Source organism: Hydra vulgaris, chromosome 03 (genome assembly GCF_038396675.1).
Source record: "Hydra vulgaris chromosome 03, alternate assembly HydraT2T_AEP".
NCBI lineage: Eukaryota > Metazoa > Cnidaria > Hydrozoa > Anthoathecata > Hydridae > Hydra > Hydra vulgaris.
The window spans coordinates 12,865,818-12,881,552 of record NC_088922.1 but is presented as its reverse complement, the minus strand read 5'-3'; the positions used below and the strand labels follow the sequence as shown (position 1 = coordinate 12,881,552).

The following is a 15,735-nucleotide window of genomic DNA, read 5'->3' as shown; positions in this document are numbered from 1 at the left end:
TCAATGGAGTAACAATGACAGCGCTTTGATGTTTTTGTTTTCATTAATTAAAAAATTATAGATTATATAAAAATGCCAATGAAATTTCACTGACATTTTTACATAATCTATAGAATTTTCAGAGTAATAAATACATGTGCAAAACATTTATGACAAGAATAACGATAAAAAATTTGATATCGTTATACACCACGCATAGCAAAGGTTTAGAATTTTAATAATCTAAACCGTTTGTAAAACTTACATGAATTTTTTTTAAATTATATTATTTGTTAGTCATGTTTTACATTGTAAATATCAATAAATGTTTCACACTAATAAGTTAAATTTATTAAACTCTTAGAAAAGAAAACAAAATTTATTAAACTCTTAGTCTCAGATCACTGAAAAAGCGCTTAAATTTGATCATATCATGAGTTTTGAGAAATAAAAAAAATTAGTTTATTTAAATTAAATTATTCTTTACTACGGCAAAACTTGGTTTAAATTAAACTATTCTTTACTACGGCAAACTTGGTTTAAATTAAACTATTCTTTACTACGGCAAACTTGGTTTAAATTAAACTATTCTTTACTACGGCAAACTTGGTTTTACACAAATGTAACAAATAAGTTAGCTTCTTAATAAATAAATAAAAAAATCTTAGAATTAAAATTCAATAAAAACCTTTTTTATTTAGTTTACTTTTTGAAAAAAAAGATCATATACACCGCGTAACCATGCATACTGTATTTTTTTAATACGTTCAATCCACATTATATTACCCATTCCTAAGTTCTTAACTATTACTTTTGAACCAAAGTTATGTCAAATAAAAATTGATACAAAAATGAATCCTGATGAGCGCCAACTCATTAACATATCAACAATTAATTAGTTTTGAAATTTAAATAACTTACTCTGTATGTTCGAGTGCTGTTATTCTTTATTTCTGGAAAAATAGTATGATTGTTAAAAAAAAAAAAGAAAACTTATTAAAATTACGTTTGTGAAACTTTTATGATGAAAACCACATCTTTTTTCTTTTTTTAGATTTTGTTCATTTTTCAGATTTCGTACTGCAATATATTTATCTGTAAATTCAATAATCAAGAAGATGAAAAAATAACTGCAAAATTTCAATTCATCCATAAAGCTTAGAAGATTTTTTAACTATCTAACATATAATTTTCACTTAGCGGTTAAAAATAACAAAATTAGTTATAATAATAACAATAAACCCCCTGAATATACTACTATTAAATAATGATAATAGAACTCATTGCTAACTTTAAATTCTAGTTTTTATTTATATCTCGATGTACTCATGTGTTGCATATTTTAAATACTTTATTGCTATTGACGTATTCAATTGATATTATAAATATATATATATATATATATATATATATATATATATATATATATATATATATATATATATACATATATATATATATATATATATATATATATATATATATATATATATATATATATATATATATATATATATATATATATATATATATATATACGTGAGAGCAACAAGTTGATGAAATATTTTTTGTACTATTCTCAACTAGACGTATATTCATCGAAAATTTTCAAGTTTCATAGTATTATCTTTCAGCGTTCAAGAATTATGACCATATAAAGTTTAAACCCCCCTCAATTTGAGGGAGTTGTAATATATCTAAGTGCCGTCACGAAAACAATGTTCGAAAACAAGTTCTTCCTTGACAACCACGAGCCCAAAGATTAAAAAACGAAACCACGCTCGCAAATAGTTATAGTTTTATAATTGTTTTTGAACGCCACGATGTTTATTGAGTACATTTTTTAACGAAAAAAACAATGTATTTTTTACCTGATGAATGCTAAACGCATGAAACTTTTAGTAGCAAAAATCATGTAGTTTATTTTATTTAATCTCGTCAAAAAATCAACTACATAGCTCTGATATCATTCATCGAGCACTCTTGCTGAATGTATGCTCACAGCAAAATTAAACTTACTTTCCTGTTTCCTTACTAACATAATTAAGTGCTTATGCATTTATTAAGCTACGGAAGACATTTAATAGAATTATAAGTTATATTAAATTTCTTAATTGCTTTACATACTAAACCATTATATTAAACCATTGATTTAAAGCTCAATAGAAATGTTCTTTGCCCAAGCATTGGTTGTATAAAATCTTGAACGGCATTTTTTAAATTTTTATTCAGGTAGTTTGCTGACGGATAGATCAGCTGGTCAAAGTACTGAACAACTATATTAGGATTTAGAAAATCTGGTATTGAGTAGCGCATGAGTAACACTCCGTACGCAAATAGTTGGTCAAAAACGCAGGTTACCTGTGTTATTCGGAAGACTTTAACAGCGTAATCTTTGCTACTAGCCCAGGCGTTCTTTTGCTGAGCCAAAAATATATATTTTCTATATAAAAAGTATTGTATACCAAATTGTAGCATAAAAACTAAAATATTAAATAATAATAATAAATAAACAGAATCATGTTTACACGTTTACTTTATTAGATATTTTAGACAGTAGGCTGGAAACACCAATTCAAACGAGAAACAAATAATTCAACCATTGGAATAATTATTTTTTGCTTGTTTCTTTATTTCGCGCTTTTTTATGTTGTTAGTAATGTTTCTATTGGCAATACTTATATTTGTTAATGCAATATATGGTTTATTAGTACTCTTAACTTGATAATTTGCATTTGAATTTCAGTAAATTTGTTAAAATACTATTTAATATTGAAATACATCAAAAAAATCTCATCAAATCAAATTTTATTTAATACAGCTAGTTTGCCTCTCCTTTTTAGCTCTTTACCTTGCATTATAGCTGCATACTTACAATTTGCAAGTTACAACTATGCACATATAAATTTTAGAATCGTAGTTATAAATACGTTTTCATCGGACGCTAGCGACAATTCGACTTAGCGTAAGATGGCGCTAAATTTTGTAATTAGATTCGCCATAAGCTGCAATTTACTGTTAAGTATTTACAGTAAATTGCAGTCCACAACGAGACAAGGAAAGAGTAATAACTTATAAAAGGAAAAGTGATCAGAATTATAACCCTTATATTTCATTAACAAATTCGCAGATTTATATTTCTTAAATTTCAATTCTAATTTAAGATTCCTAATAACAGGCAAAATAGGCACAGCTAGTGATTTGATTATAAAAATTGAATGAGTAAATAATGAATGGAATCAATTTTTGAGTTTGTAAACGTTATTTTTTTTTTAATTAGTTATAAAAATTATTGAAAAGCGATAAATAAATGTCAATCAGATAAAAGATTATCTGGTTTTTATACCTTAGTATTGTTCTGATACATATTTTTTTTAAGTGACGAAAAGAATGTTATGCGGAAATTGACAAAATTAAATATATATAGTGATTTGTAATGGATGATTTGGCATGTAAATATTAAACTGCAAGTGGTGTGACTTTTAGGTTAAAAAAAGAAGGAGCTCCAAACTTCTTTCAATAAGAAAATGCTTTGGTACATCTTGTAATGTAATTAATAAATTTTTAAAACCATTTTCACTTATTTTAAATGATCTTAGTTTTAAACCTTTTTAAAATCTTATTTTAAAACTTTTTTTTTTTTAAAGGTTAGAAGTGTTTTAAGGTTGGAGGTCAATGTTAATATACGTATAACACTAGTATACTTTGTAAACTAGTCAAATAAATTATTTTTTTTATTACGAGATTTAATCATTTTAATAAAGCTAAAAATATTTATCAGATTGAGTTGTTTTTGATGACAGGCTATATTAAACTTACATTAACATCCACTGTAGCTTAAAATTACACCTCTCATACTTGGAGGTAGTTTGAGGGCAAAGTTTAATATTTTTTTTCTATATAGGTTCCAGATTTGATAAAAAAAGGGCTTTTAATTGAAAAATACTTTGATTTATTGTTGGAATGAACTATACTAAAAAATTAATTCCTATTAATTTATGAAAAACTACATGTGATATTATCTAATTTTTAAAAATTACTCTATGCTGTTGAGGAAGAGGCTAGTGCTATTAACACTAAGTTTAAATAACTTAAAAAAAAAACTTAAAAAATTTGTAAAACTTTTTTGAAAGCGAGAGTTTACTCTTATTCTAGTTTTTAATGGCATTCAAATTTATAATAGTCAAAAATATCTTATTTACCATCGCTTATTTACTGTAAACCAGCAAAGTGCATATACGATTCCTTTATGGTATGGTTAAAGAAAACCAACAACACATGCAAAATACTTGATAAAGTTAGTACTGATTTAAAATAGTACTTTATGGATGAGTGTGAATAATGGGAGGTTGTGATTATATTATTAGTATGTGACCAGCCAGAGCTTTAAAGTGTTTAATGTTGTAGTTCTTTTATATAATAAGATCCTAAATATTGTAAGATATATTATATTATAATATATATTATATTATAAATCTTTTCTACAAGACAAATAAAAATACTTTTTGTGAGTTTTATTAAACGTATCAGATTAATAAATCACAGTTATTCAAACCAATGATTACAATAATGATTAAACTTGTTCTTGGGTTCAGGTTTGTTTGGATGTTACAAAAAAGCATGCTTCATATGTGCGTGAGTACGAGTACGTTATTGAATATGTTCAATGCCCTCTGCTTTTTTTATTTCATTATCTCCATAAGGTTTTACAGAATAAACATTAACATATCAACTGCTATCTCCATCTCCTAGAAATGTTGTATATCTTAAATTGTTTTTTTTTCAGAACGCAAAAAAATTTTATTACACCACTTGATTCCATAGAAGAAGCTGAACCGGTATGAACCGGTATGAACCGGTATGAACCGGTATGAACCGGTATGAACCGGTATGAACCGGTATGACTGATTTTGCACTTTTAATAATGTAAGGAATGAAACTCGTTATATTCTTTATGATGTGTGTATTTTTTTAACTCCCATATAGAACGCAACTTACAACTTTTGTTAAAATTTCGAAATCAATACATTTACCATTCCACAGCGACAGCTATTACTAATCAATTGTTTGGAAAATAAAAGTTTATTATATAATTAACTATTTAATTCTGCTATACATTAATAAGTCAAAAATTGAAAAACGCTATAAAATATGTTTTAAAAATAATTATACAAGTTGTACTCAAGTTTTTAACAGTAATACGTTTAGCAGTAATACGTTTTGATTTTTTAATTCTAATAATACGATAATATAAATAAATATGGTTTCACCATAAAATTACTCTTTTACAATATTTTTGTCAAATTGAACACAATGTAAATTTCCCTGGGCTGTTTTATTTTTTAACCATTTTTCATTATTTCTAAGCATTGTGACGGAGTTGGAATTATTACATCATTCACATTGATAAGAAGACATCTATCTATTGATTCTCATGTACTTTTAGATTTTCATTCTCATTAATGCTAATCAATGACTCATCAGTACCATTAGTTATTGAAATGTCATCATCGGTTTAGTTAGCCATAATATCTTCAATTTAAAATAATTACCGTCTATTATTTACTCTAAACCAGCAGAGTGCATATATGATTCCTTTATGATATGGTTAAAGAAAACCAACAACACATGCAATTTACTTGAAAAATTTAGTATATACTTAAAAGACTAACACCTCATAAATAAAATTTTGGACAAAATTTAAAAATTAATATTTTAAGAACTAATAAGTTTTAATTTTTTACTATTTCAACTGTTAATATGTTAGTATACGTAGTTTATAAATATATTAAAATAATTATTTCAAATACCATATTTAGCAATATTATAAAGTTTTTTTGAAAGATTTTTTATTTGAGTAAGAAAAATTTCTTTATTCATCTTTAAATAACAATATCTAATTCTTGCTTTAAGCTCAGCTATCCAATTATTCTCGTACACTAGCCGTTTTAAATTACCCCAAAAGTTTTCAATTCGTCTTGTTTTTGGAACGTTAGCTGGGTTTATATCTTTGGGTACAACTTTGATTTTTTTCGATTTTAAAAAGTCGATGACCGACTTTGCATAATGTGATCGAGCTAGATCAGGCCAGAAGATAAACTCGCTGTCTTTTTTATAATATTCTGATACTAGAGGCAGTAAAGTTTTTTCTAGTATCTCTTTATAAGTGTACTGGTTGATTGCCTGCTTACTGTGATGAATATAAAGAGGGCTTATTCCACGGGGGCTGATGCAACAAGAAACTAAGAGCTTGTTCTTTTACTTTTTACGCAAATTGTATCTTACTTGGTCAGAACATTGAGAAGGATCAGCGGCATAAAACCTATCATTATCAGCTAATGTGCTATTGTTTAAGGCAATATAGCTTTGATCATCCATAATAAAATCCAAGTTTTTATGATTTTTGTACAATTTACAACATTTAGGACGCATAGCTTTCTTCTGCTGATGGCTACAATCTGAACGATTTGTTTTTTTGAAAGTTCGAATGTTAGTCATTGTTTTTAATACTTGGGAAATTTGAGTTTGACTACAGTTAAAAACTTGAGCTACTTTCTTTTGTAGCACCCTGACTTATTTTCAAAAATTGCAGCAATCTTTGGAATATTTTCTTTAGTAGCTACCTTAGCAATTCGACCACTTCCAACTTTTCTTTTTAGAGATCCATTCTCCAATTTAACGATTTTATCGTAAGCAGTTGATCTGGGTAAACCCCATTCCATATACTGCTTAGCAACAAACGCTTTACCTTTTTCTCGATTTTTTTGGAAAAAAATTTCCATAATTTTTTCAAGGTCTTTACTTTGACCATTTTATTTTCAATATTTAAATAATATTTTCAACTTAATTAAATTAAATTTTAATAGATTATTAAATCCTCTTTCAAACAAGTATAAAGGTTTTTTGCGTGCATGAAATACGTTTATTATTGCGTGCAATAAATTGGATCATGCTTTAACCAGGTTGATATCAAAATAGAGTTTGAGTATGTCAAAAAATAAATGTATACAGATACAAAAACTGCATCGACTGGCAAAACAAAGTTCAAACGCAAACTATTGCTGATGAAGTTGATGGCAATGAGGCCATGATATTTTTCTCCAATCTTATTGCAGTTGCAGCTAAACGTCTAATCAATATTGAGTGCAAGAGTTAGACGGTGGACATTAAGGATATATTTCTATTACTAGCTACGTTTTGCAAACCCATTTCCTCAAGAAACTCTAAAAGAGTTTTTATCAGCAGGTTTTCAGAAAATTGTTACAACTAAAAGAACAAAACATTAACCCGAAGCTCTTAACAAACTCATTTAAATCTAGCATAACTTTGTAAATCTGGTAAAACTTAATAATGAAAATGAAAGGTTAAAGAAAAGAGTTGAATGATTTTTCAAAAAATGAATAGCCATTTCTCAATAGGATAGTTTCCTACTCAGAAATAATTTTGGAATTTATGTAGATAAAAGAATCCACAAATGAGTTGTAGTATGATTCAGGACGAAGAGCATACATAAGATACAACATTAGGAGATTTAGGCGCGGTTATTTCATCCGACTTTAAATGGAATGATCAAGTGACTTCAGCAACAGCAAAAGCGCAAAGAACTTTAGGTTTAATTAAACGCAAGTTTATATATTTTGATATGGAGACGGTGAAATCATTATATACTACATTTGTGATACCACTTCTTGAGTTCGCTTTACCTTGATGGAAATCTTACTTACAACGGGATATTGATGAGTTAGAGAAAGTGGAAAGAAAAGCAACGAAGTTAGTCCCTTAACTTACATAAATTTCATATGAAAAAAGACTAAAAGCAAAGGGTTTAACAACATTGGAGTAAAGAAGAGCGAAAAGAAATCTTATACAACAATACAGATTTAAGCAAAATATAGACCAAATAAGCTGCTACAAAAATCCACAATCGACAACATCCTTGAGTCATTCAGGCCCGGCTTTTTCGGTACAGGGCAACAAATACAGGTTAGAAAGAGAATTCGTGCCATGACGTCTACCGAGATATAATTTCTTCTCCAACCCAGTTTATAATTAGAATTTGTTACCAAATAAAATCATACAGTATCGGACAAAATATGGTGGACAAACTCAAATTTAGAACAAAGTTGATCAAAAACTAAAAAAAACTGGTAAAACAATTAAATATATTATTTTTTATGTAGTTTATTATGTTGTTAACAAAACTTTAAACTTTTAAATCATACTAAAAATCACTAAAAAAGTTTTAAAACATATTTTCCCTAACAAACTACATTTTTCTTTGGACAAAACAAGTTGGACATTCAAAAAATTGACTGAAAATTCAAAAAAATTCAAAAACTACCTTATTATTTTTCAAAAAACTTCAAAACTTAACTTAATATTTGGTAGGACCTCTTTTACTTTAATTACTGCTTTCATTCTTCGAGGCATAGACTCAATTAATGAGTCAACAATTCTACTTACAACAATTCTTACTTCAATTAGACTTATATTCAACGATAATTTTTAAGTTTCAAAGTATTATCTCTCAGCGTTCAAAAATTACGACCATTTAAAAATTACAACCCCCTCAAATTGAGGGGGTTTAAACTTGGTCATAATTTTTGAACGCTTAGAGATAATACAATGAAACTTAAAAGTTTTCGATGAATATAAGTCTTATTTAATGCTGGATCCGCCACTGTTTGTGCAGGCCACTCCATTAAGGTAATATTCTTGTCCTTGAACCATTGTTTTACAACTTTTGATTTATGTTTGGGATCATAGTCCTGTTGAAAAATCTATTTTAGGAACATCTCCCATTTAGCATGTGGTAACATAACATCTTCCATTATATCTTTGTAAACAAAGCGGTCGATAATTCCATTAATTTTTTGTGAATAGGACCAGTTCCTAGTGCAGAGAAACATTCCCAAATCATAGCAGACGTTCCATGCTTAACACTTTTCTTGGTATATTTAGTATTGAATCTGGTGTTCTTTGGTCTCCAGACTCGCTTCTTGCCGTCGCTTCCAAAAAGATTACATTTTAATTCATCACTAAAAAGTATGTTTTTCCACTGGTCTACAGTCCAATTTTGGTGTGCTTTGGCAAACGCAAGTCTTAGCTTTCTATTTTTAAAAGAACTTAGTGGTTTCTTGGCAGGCATTCGAGAAAACAATTTTGCTTCGTTAGCTCTTCGTCGCACAGTGCGATTAGAGATTTGTAGTTCAAGTTTTTCGGTTAATTTTGTGGATGACAAAAATGGATCTTTTTTAAGCTCTTTAACAATTATTTGATCTAGTCTTTGTGATGTTTTTCTTGGACGTCTGCCCCGATGGTTTGTTTTATAGCAGTCACGAGATCCAAATGATTTGACAGTTTTGCTTACAGTCGATTTAGCTATATTATATTTTCTACAAATTTCAGCTTGGCGATTTCCGCTTTTAAAATCTTTAATAACATTTTCACGTAAAACACTTCCTAATTTGTCGAAAGGCATTTTAAGTTGCAATTTACGCCATATATCACAAGTAAAATCTATTTTTAGTTTAATTGAAAAAATAATTGGCCAGACGTTCGAAAATCTATTTTATTATTTTAGAGTAATGTTATGATAAAAGTGAAAACAAAAGAATACGGCAAATTGAATAAAGACAATGAAATCTTATAAAAAAAGCTTCGTTTTGATTTGTCCACCTTATTTTGTCCAAGGAAAAATGTAGTTTGTTGAGAAAAACGTGTTTTAATTTTTTTTGTGATTCTTTGTATGATTCAAACGTTTTAAATTTTGTTAAGAGCATAATAAACTATTTAAAAATTAATACTTACAATTATTTTTCTTGTTCCTTTTAGTTTTTGATCAACTTTTCTTCTAAACTTGAGTTTGTCCACCATGTTTTGTCCGATACTGTAGATGTAAGATTGTTAAATGTTTCCAAAGTAAATAAATACTTTTGAAACTTGTGTTTTGAATTGTGTGAACTGTCTATAACACGGTGCTTGCATTGTGTTCCACAACTTATTTTTAAATATTTTATTATATTAAGAAATATTGTAATTGTTACCGAAGAAAATATTATTATTCCTATTACAATGGATGTGAAAAAAACATGCTACTTCATTTTTTGTTTCTGCGATTTTGAAATTTATGTAATTGTCACCAAAAAATATTTTTTTTTGTTCTGTTTAAATAAACCGAAGTGCTTTACCAAGATATTGTTAAACAAAATTTTGTTAATTCATAATATGCTATGAGCTTGACTTGTCAAATTGTGATAAAAAATGTAAAAACTCAAACTGATAAAAAATGATTAAACAAGTTTATGCCGTAAGAACTTCAGTAATTATAGATACCAGATGATATCATTAATTCATAAATATTAACTTACCATGTAATATTGTAAAAAAACGTCGACAATTCAGAATTTGCTTTTTTTCTTTCCAGAACGGTTTGAAATTAAATTCGGAAGATAATGGATGCCATTAATAAATTATAGAATTAATTTATAAGTAATTAGTAACAAAGCGATCAAAAGCGACTGATCGTTGGATAAATGTATGTTGAACAAAAAGTAAATAGGTTTCTATTATTTATTAACAAACAGATATTTAACCGACATTCAACCAATATTGATTCAATATTAACTAAACGTTGCCCCATTAGGGTACCCGTATGTAAATGTTTGCTGAAATTTTCCTATATTGCCTCGACTTTATGCCTCATAACCATCCTAAGTCAAGCAGTTGTACTGTCAATACCAAAATAGTTGGTAATTAATTTTATTAAAATAAAATAAAGAAACGTTTTTGAATCGTTTGGATAACTAAAGTAAAGTAATTATTTAAATAAAAAATTTAGATATAGCGGCACCCTAAGCAACTGCACCCTCAGCAACTGCACCCTCAGAAACTGCAACCTTTACAACTGCCTCAATCCCAAGCCCAAGTTGCTACACTACTCATTTTTTTGTTCAACTTTTTTCGCTCTTTAAATATATTGTGGTATATCCTTCTCCAGCTTTTGTCACGCTGACGCCATACACCAAGATCTGGAAAAAACAGACTTAACTCTATAAAGGGCTTACTGATCCGCTTCCAAAAATAAAGAAAGGTACATTGTGAATAATGTGAATTTTATGAATGCTTGTGATATTGTAAATACTTTAAATTTTTTAAATGCACGAAAAGTTTAACTATTAATGAAAAGATACAACCACAAGCGATTGAATAAACTTATAAAAAGTAAAACACAAAGCTAAAATAATAATGCGTTTCTCTAATTCTAAATCTAAAGTTAAGAAGTTAAATTATGAAAATACTTTTAAAATAAAAATGAAGAAAATTTATTTTATTATTTTTGGTAAGTTATATGAAGTTTTTAAATTTAAACGTATAAGTAAATTAAATGCTTATTGAATACTTTATTATTTTTATTAATTTTAAACAAAAAAGTTAGAAGATATATATTTATTGGTAATTTTCAGCATATTTAATTTTGCAAATAATGGTTGAGAATGTGTATACGACAAATACAAGGTTCACAGTAGTACCTCGTACATCAATCTTCTTTTAAAAATGTTGGAGAAAAATAGCAACAGCATTCCGTTTGTAAATATATTTGTGTATCCTAATCAACATTGTGTATCCTAATAAACGATAAATTAAAATCGGAACAGTTAGTCAAGACTCTTTAAGCAATTTCTGAACCCGGGATGTTCAAAAGAACTTTCCAAAAACGAAAATATTTAATAATCAGGATGTATAATATTACAATGATTCCTTTTAACTATACTAAATTTGGTTTCATCGAACTCATTTTTATAATTAACATGTTTTGGATAGTATAAAGGTAGTATGAAAAGTTTTGTAATATAAAAAGGTTGGATAGTGTAAAAGGTCGTATAATAAGATAGGTTAGTATAAAAAAGTGTCATTAGCAACGGTCCTAACAACAACATCATTATTCTTGTTAAGTCATATTTTATGGCCTATTATTGCTTTTTCTAATCACAAACTCACATTTTAAAATACTTTAAGGTTTATTATTCCATCTTATTTGCAGGGGGCTTCTTTTTCTTATTAAAAAAGTATATGAAACATGGAGAGACACGAACGAGTTAGACATGAAGACACAATAATGGGGAAAACTATAATGATCGACTTTACAATATAATATGATATCGATGTCCTAAAATTATTATTGTAACAAGATTTTTGTTTGAATTGTTTTCTAGTTCTGTACTTATAATGATAAATATAACTGAGTTTTTAAATTCCTAAATATCAAATTTGATCTGAAAAATTCATTGGCGTTTCATCAAAAAGATGCAAAGAGTTTAATTAGAATGCTTAAAGAAGATAGTAACAAAATTAAAAAGCATGCTTAAAAAAGATTTAAAAAAAAAATCTTCACTTCATGTGATAAATCTTCATGTGTGATATGAGCTGTTGTTTTGTGAGCCGGATTTCGAATCTTTCACTTTAGAAATTTATAACAAACCATCAAAAAATATTATCGTAACAACTTCATACCGACCACCAAACGGAAATTTAAACAACTTTAAAAATCACTTAAATGAGTATTTTGAAATCGCATACAAAAAAAAAAGAAAGATAGCTCGTTTTTATTTGTTGGAGATTTTAACGTGGACTATCTCAAATATGGTGAAAATATTAAAATACAACAAATTTACAATCGCTTTAATGAGTTTGGAATGGTGCCTATAATAAAGAAACCAACAAGAATCACGCAAAACTGTTATTCTGCAATCGACGATATTTTCACAAACACTCTTTTCCATTCCACATTTAAATCAGGCATTATTCGTAGTGACATAAGTGACCATTTTCCAGTCTTTGCAATTTTCAAAAAACCAAAAAATATACTAAAGAAAAATTCATTCTTAAAAAAAAGAATCTTTACCAAAAGTTTAAATAGAGTTGTCTTCTATAAATTGAAACTTTGTATTTCTTGAGACATGCGCTAACAAAAGCTACAACCTATTTCTAAATAAATTTCTTAATTTGTACGACAAGCATTTTCCTAAACAAAACTAACCGAATTAAAACTAAAAGACTTCTCAACCCTTGGTTCTCAAAAAACCTTTTAAAGTGTTCGAAGCGAAAACAAAAGCTATATATACGTTTTATTAAATTAAAGAAAGATCGCGACAAGCATAATTACTTAAACCACAAACGTCAATATGAAAGAACCAAAAAAATAGCCCGAACTACATATTTCAAAAACAAGCTATTGAGCCTAAAAGGTAACGGGAAAAAAACATGGGATGCAATTAAAGAGATTTTTGGTAAACAAAAAATTCACAATAAAGTCTTACCAAGCGTGATTACCGTTGACGACACTCAGATCTCTGATGGTAAATCGGTAGCAACAAAGTTTAATAAGTTTTTCGTAAACATAGGTCCAAACTTAGCCAGTAAAATCAAACACACTCCTGTTCATTTCTCGAACTATCTATCGAAGTCTGATAAAAACTTAGAATTTAAAAAACTCACTCGTAAAGAACTTGAGGATTCGATGAAAAAACTAAATACTAATGAAGCAACAGGTTATGATTTTATTTCAGCAAGCATAATCAAAGATTGCTATAGATTTATTAAAGATGTTTTATTAGATGTTTTTAACAAATTGCTCAATACAGGTGTTTTTCCAGATAAACTTAACATTGCAATTATTACACCCATTTTTAAAACAGGAGATGAAAGTCTGGTTTCAAATTATCGACCTATTTCAGTGTTACCAGTTTTTTCTAAAATCCTCGAGCGTATCATGTATAATAGGCTATTTTCCTTTTTGGACGAAAACAATCTTCTTTATTGTAACCAATATGGTTTTCGATCATATTACTCTACGGAGCATGCACTTATGCAACTAGTTGAAGTTATCAGTGGAGCATCTTCTCATAACAATTTCACTTTAGGTATATTTCTAGATTTGTCAAAAGCGTTCGATACCGTTAACCATCAAACTTTACTAGAAAAAATAAAATATTATGAAATATGTCATACATACCATAAATGGTTTACCAGTTACTTAACTGATAGAAAACAGTTTATACCTCTAAATGACGGTTTTCAGACAAACAAACTTCAAATATTATGTGGGGTTCCACAGGGCTCCATTTTAGGTCCTCTACTATTTCTAATATACGTCAACGATCTATATAAAGCATCAAATACTATGTCTACCATCATGTTTGAAGATGACACCACTTTATTTCATTCTCACAATAACATTATTTCTCAATTTCAAGTTGCAAACAATGAACTAGAACAAGTATCAATCTGGCTTAACGCAAACAGCCTATCTTTAAACACTGTTAAAACTAAGTTTTCCTTATTTCATTCTAAACGAAAGTTTCATTATATTCCTAAATCCTTACCAATGCTATATATAAATAACATGGAAATTGAGCGCTTTTTCACAAATAAATTACTTGGTGTCATAATAGATGAAAACTTATCCTGGAGAGATCATATTAAATATATTAGCAATAAAATCTCAAGAAATATTGGTATTTTATATAAAACCCGTCAAATCTTAGACAAATCTACCCTAACTCAGCGATATTTTGCATTCGTACATAGTTATTTATCGTATGGCAATATTGTTTGGGGTAGTACAAACAAATCTAAACTCAAATGTCTCCACAAACAACAAAATCATGCAGAACGCATTACTTATTTTCAAAATCGCTTCACAAACGCTAAACCTCTTCTAAGAAGTATGAGGGCACTTGATATTTATGAAATAAATATATTCAAAATCACACAATTTATGTTCCAACATCAGTTTAAAAAAACTCCGAAGGTTTTCAAAAATATTTTTCTTAAAATATCAAACCGATACAACACTCGATCAACCAGAAATTATAAAAAACCTTTCCCTATATCAAAACTTAAGAGCTTTGCCATTTTCTATTGTGGTCCAATGCTATGAAACCATTTTACAAGCATGAGTTGTAAACTAAGAGAAGCCAATACCTCTCAAAAATTAAAATAGAACATAATTGAACTAATTGTCAATCAAGATTCCTCAATTGATTTTTTCTAACTACAAACCTTTACTGTCTTTTTTATTATCAAAGGTTACTGATGATAAGAATTTATCTTCTTCAGGTTCTCCAGTCTTAAAACTACTATATATGATAAAGTGTATTTTGTATTTAATATTTTTAAATATTTTTTATTTCGGAAATCATCTCTAAACATAGAACAAGATGTGGTTTTATCAAGTTTTTGAAAATATAAAAAACCAATGTTAAGTCAACTAACATCTATAGATTGGGCAAGCGGGTGCGTCCGTATAGACCTGGATCTGATCTTGGTGACGCCAAACTTTTACCAGATATAATCACAGACAGAAGTTTTAGAAAAACTAAGCAGTTTTTATAAAACTTGCTTAGTTTTTATAAAACTTCTGTCGGTGCATTTCTTGATAAAATTTTATAAAGAGATTTTATTATAAAATTTTTACAAAAATTTTCATGCAATTAAAGTAAAATATAGAAACCGAAGCATCTCGTTTTAAAATAATAATATAAACAAAAATTACCACAACTGAAGGCCTGTAGCAACCTTACAATTAAAAAAAATTTCATACTTTGATTTCATAACTCATAAGCTATGTTAATTATTATGTCTTTTATGAACAAATGCTAATTCTTTTTTTCTCAACAAAATTAAAAATTAGAATATAATTAAAAGTTCCATTTTTTTTTCTTTTTTTTTTGCCCCTGCATGGGGGTAAGCGGA

The 15,735-nt window shown here is 27.9% G+C and overlaps 1 protein-coding gene across 2 annotated transcripts in view; it reads left to right on the top strand.

Annotated features, from left to right (window-relative positions):
• The first annotated feature begins 11,216 nt into the window (after positions 1-11,216).
• Positions 11,217-15,735, top strand: part of LOC136077659 (uncharacterized) — a 54,253-nt gene continuing 49,734 nt past the window's right edge. For both annotated transcript variants that reach the window (XM_065791903.1, XM_065791904.1), the window contains exon 1: positions 11,217-11,320. In XM_065791903.1, the coding sequence (XP_065647975.1) occupies positions 11,227-11,320 (94 nt within the window). In that variant the 5' untranslated portion in view covers positions 11,217-11,226. The remainder of the gene's footprint in view (positions 11,321-15,735) is intronic.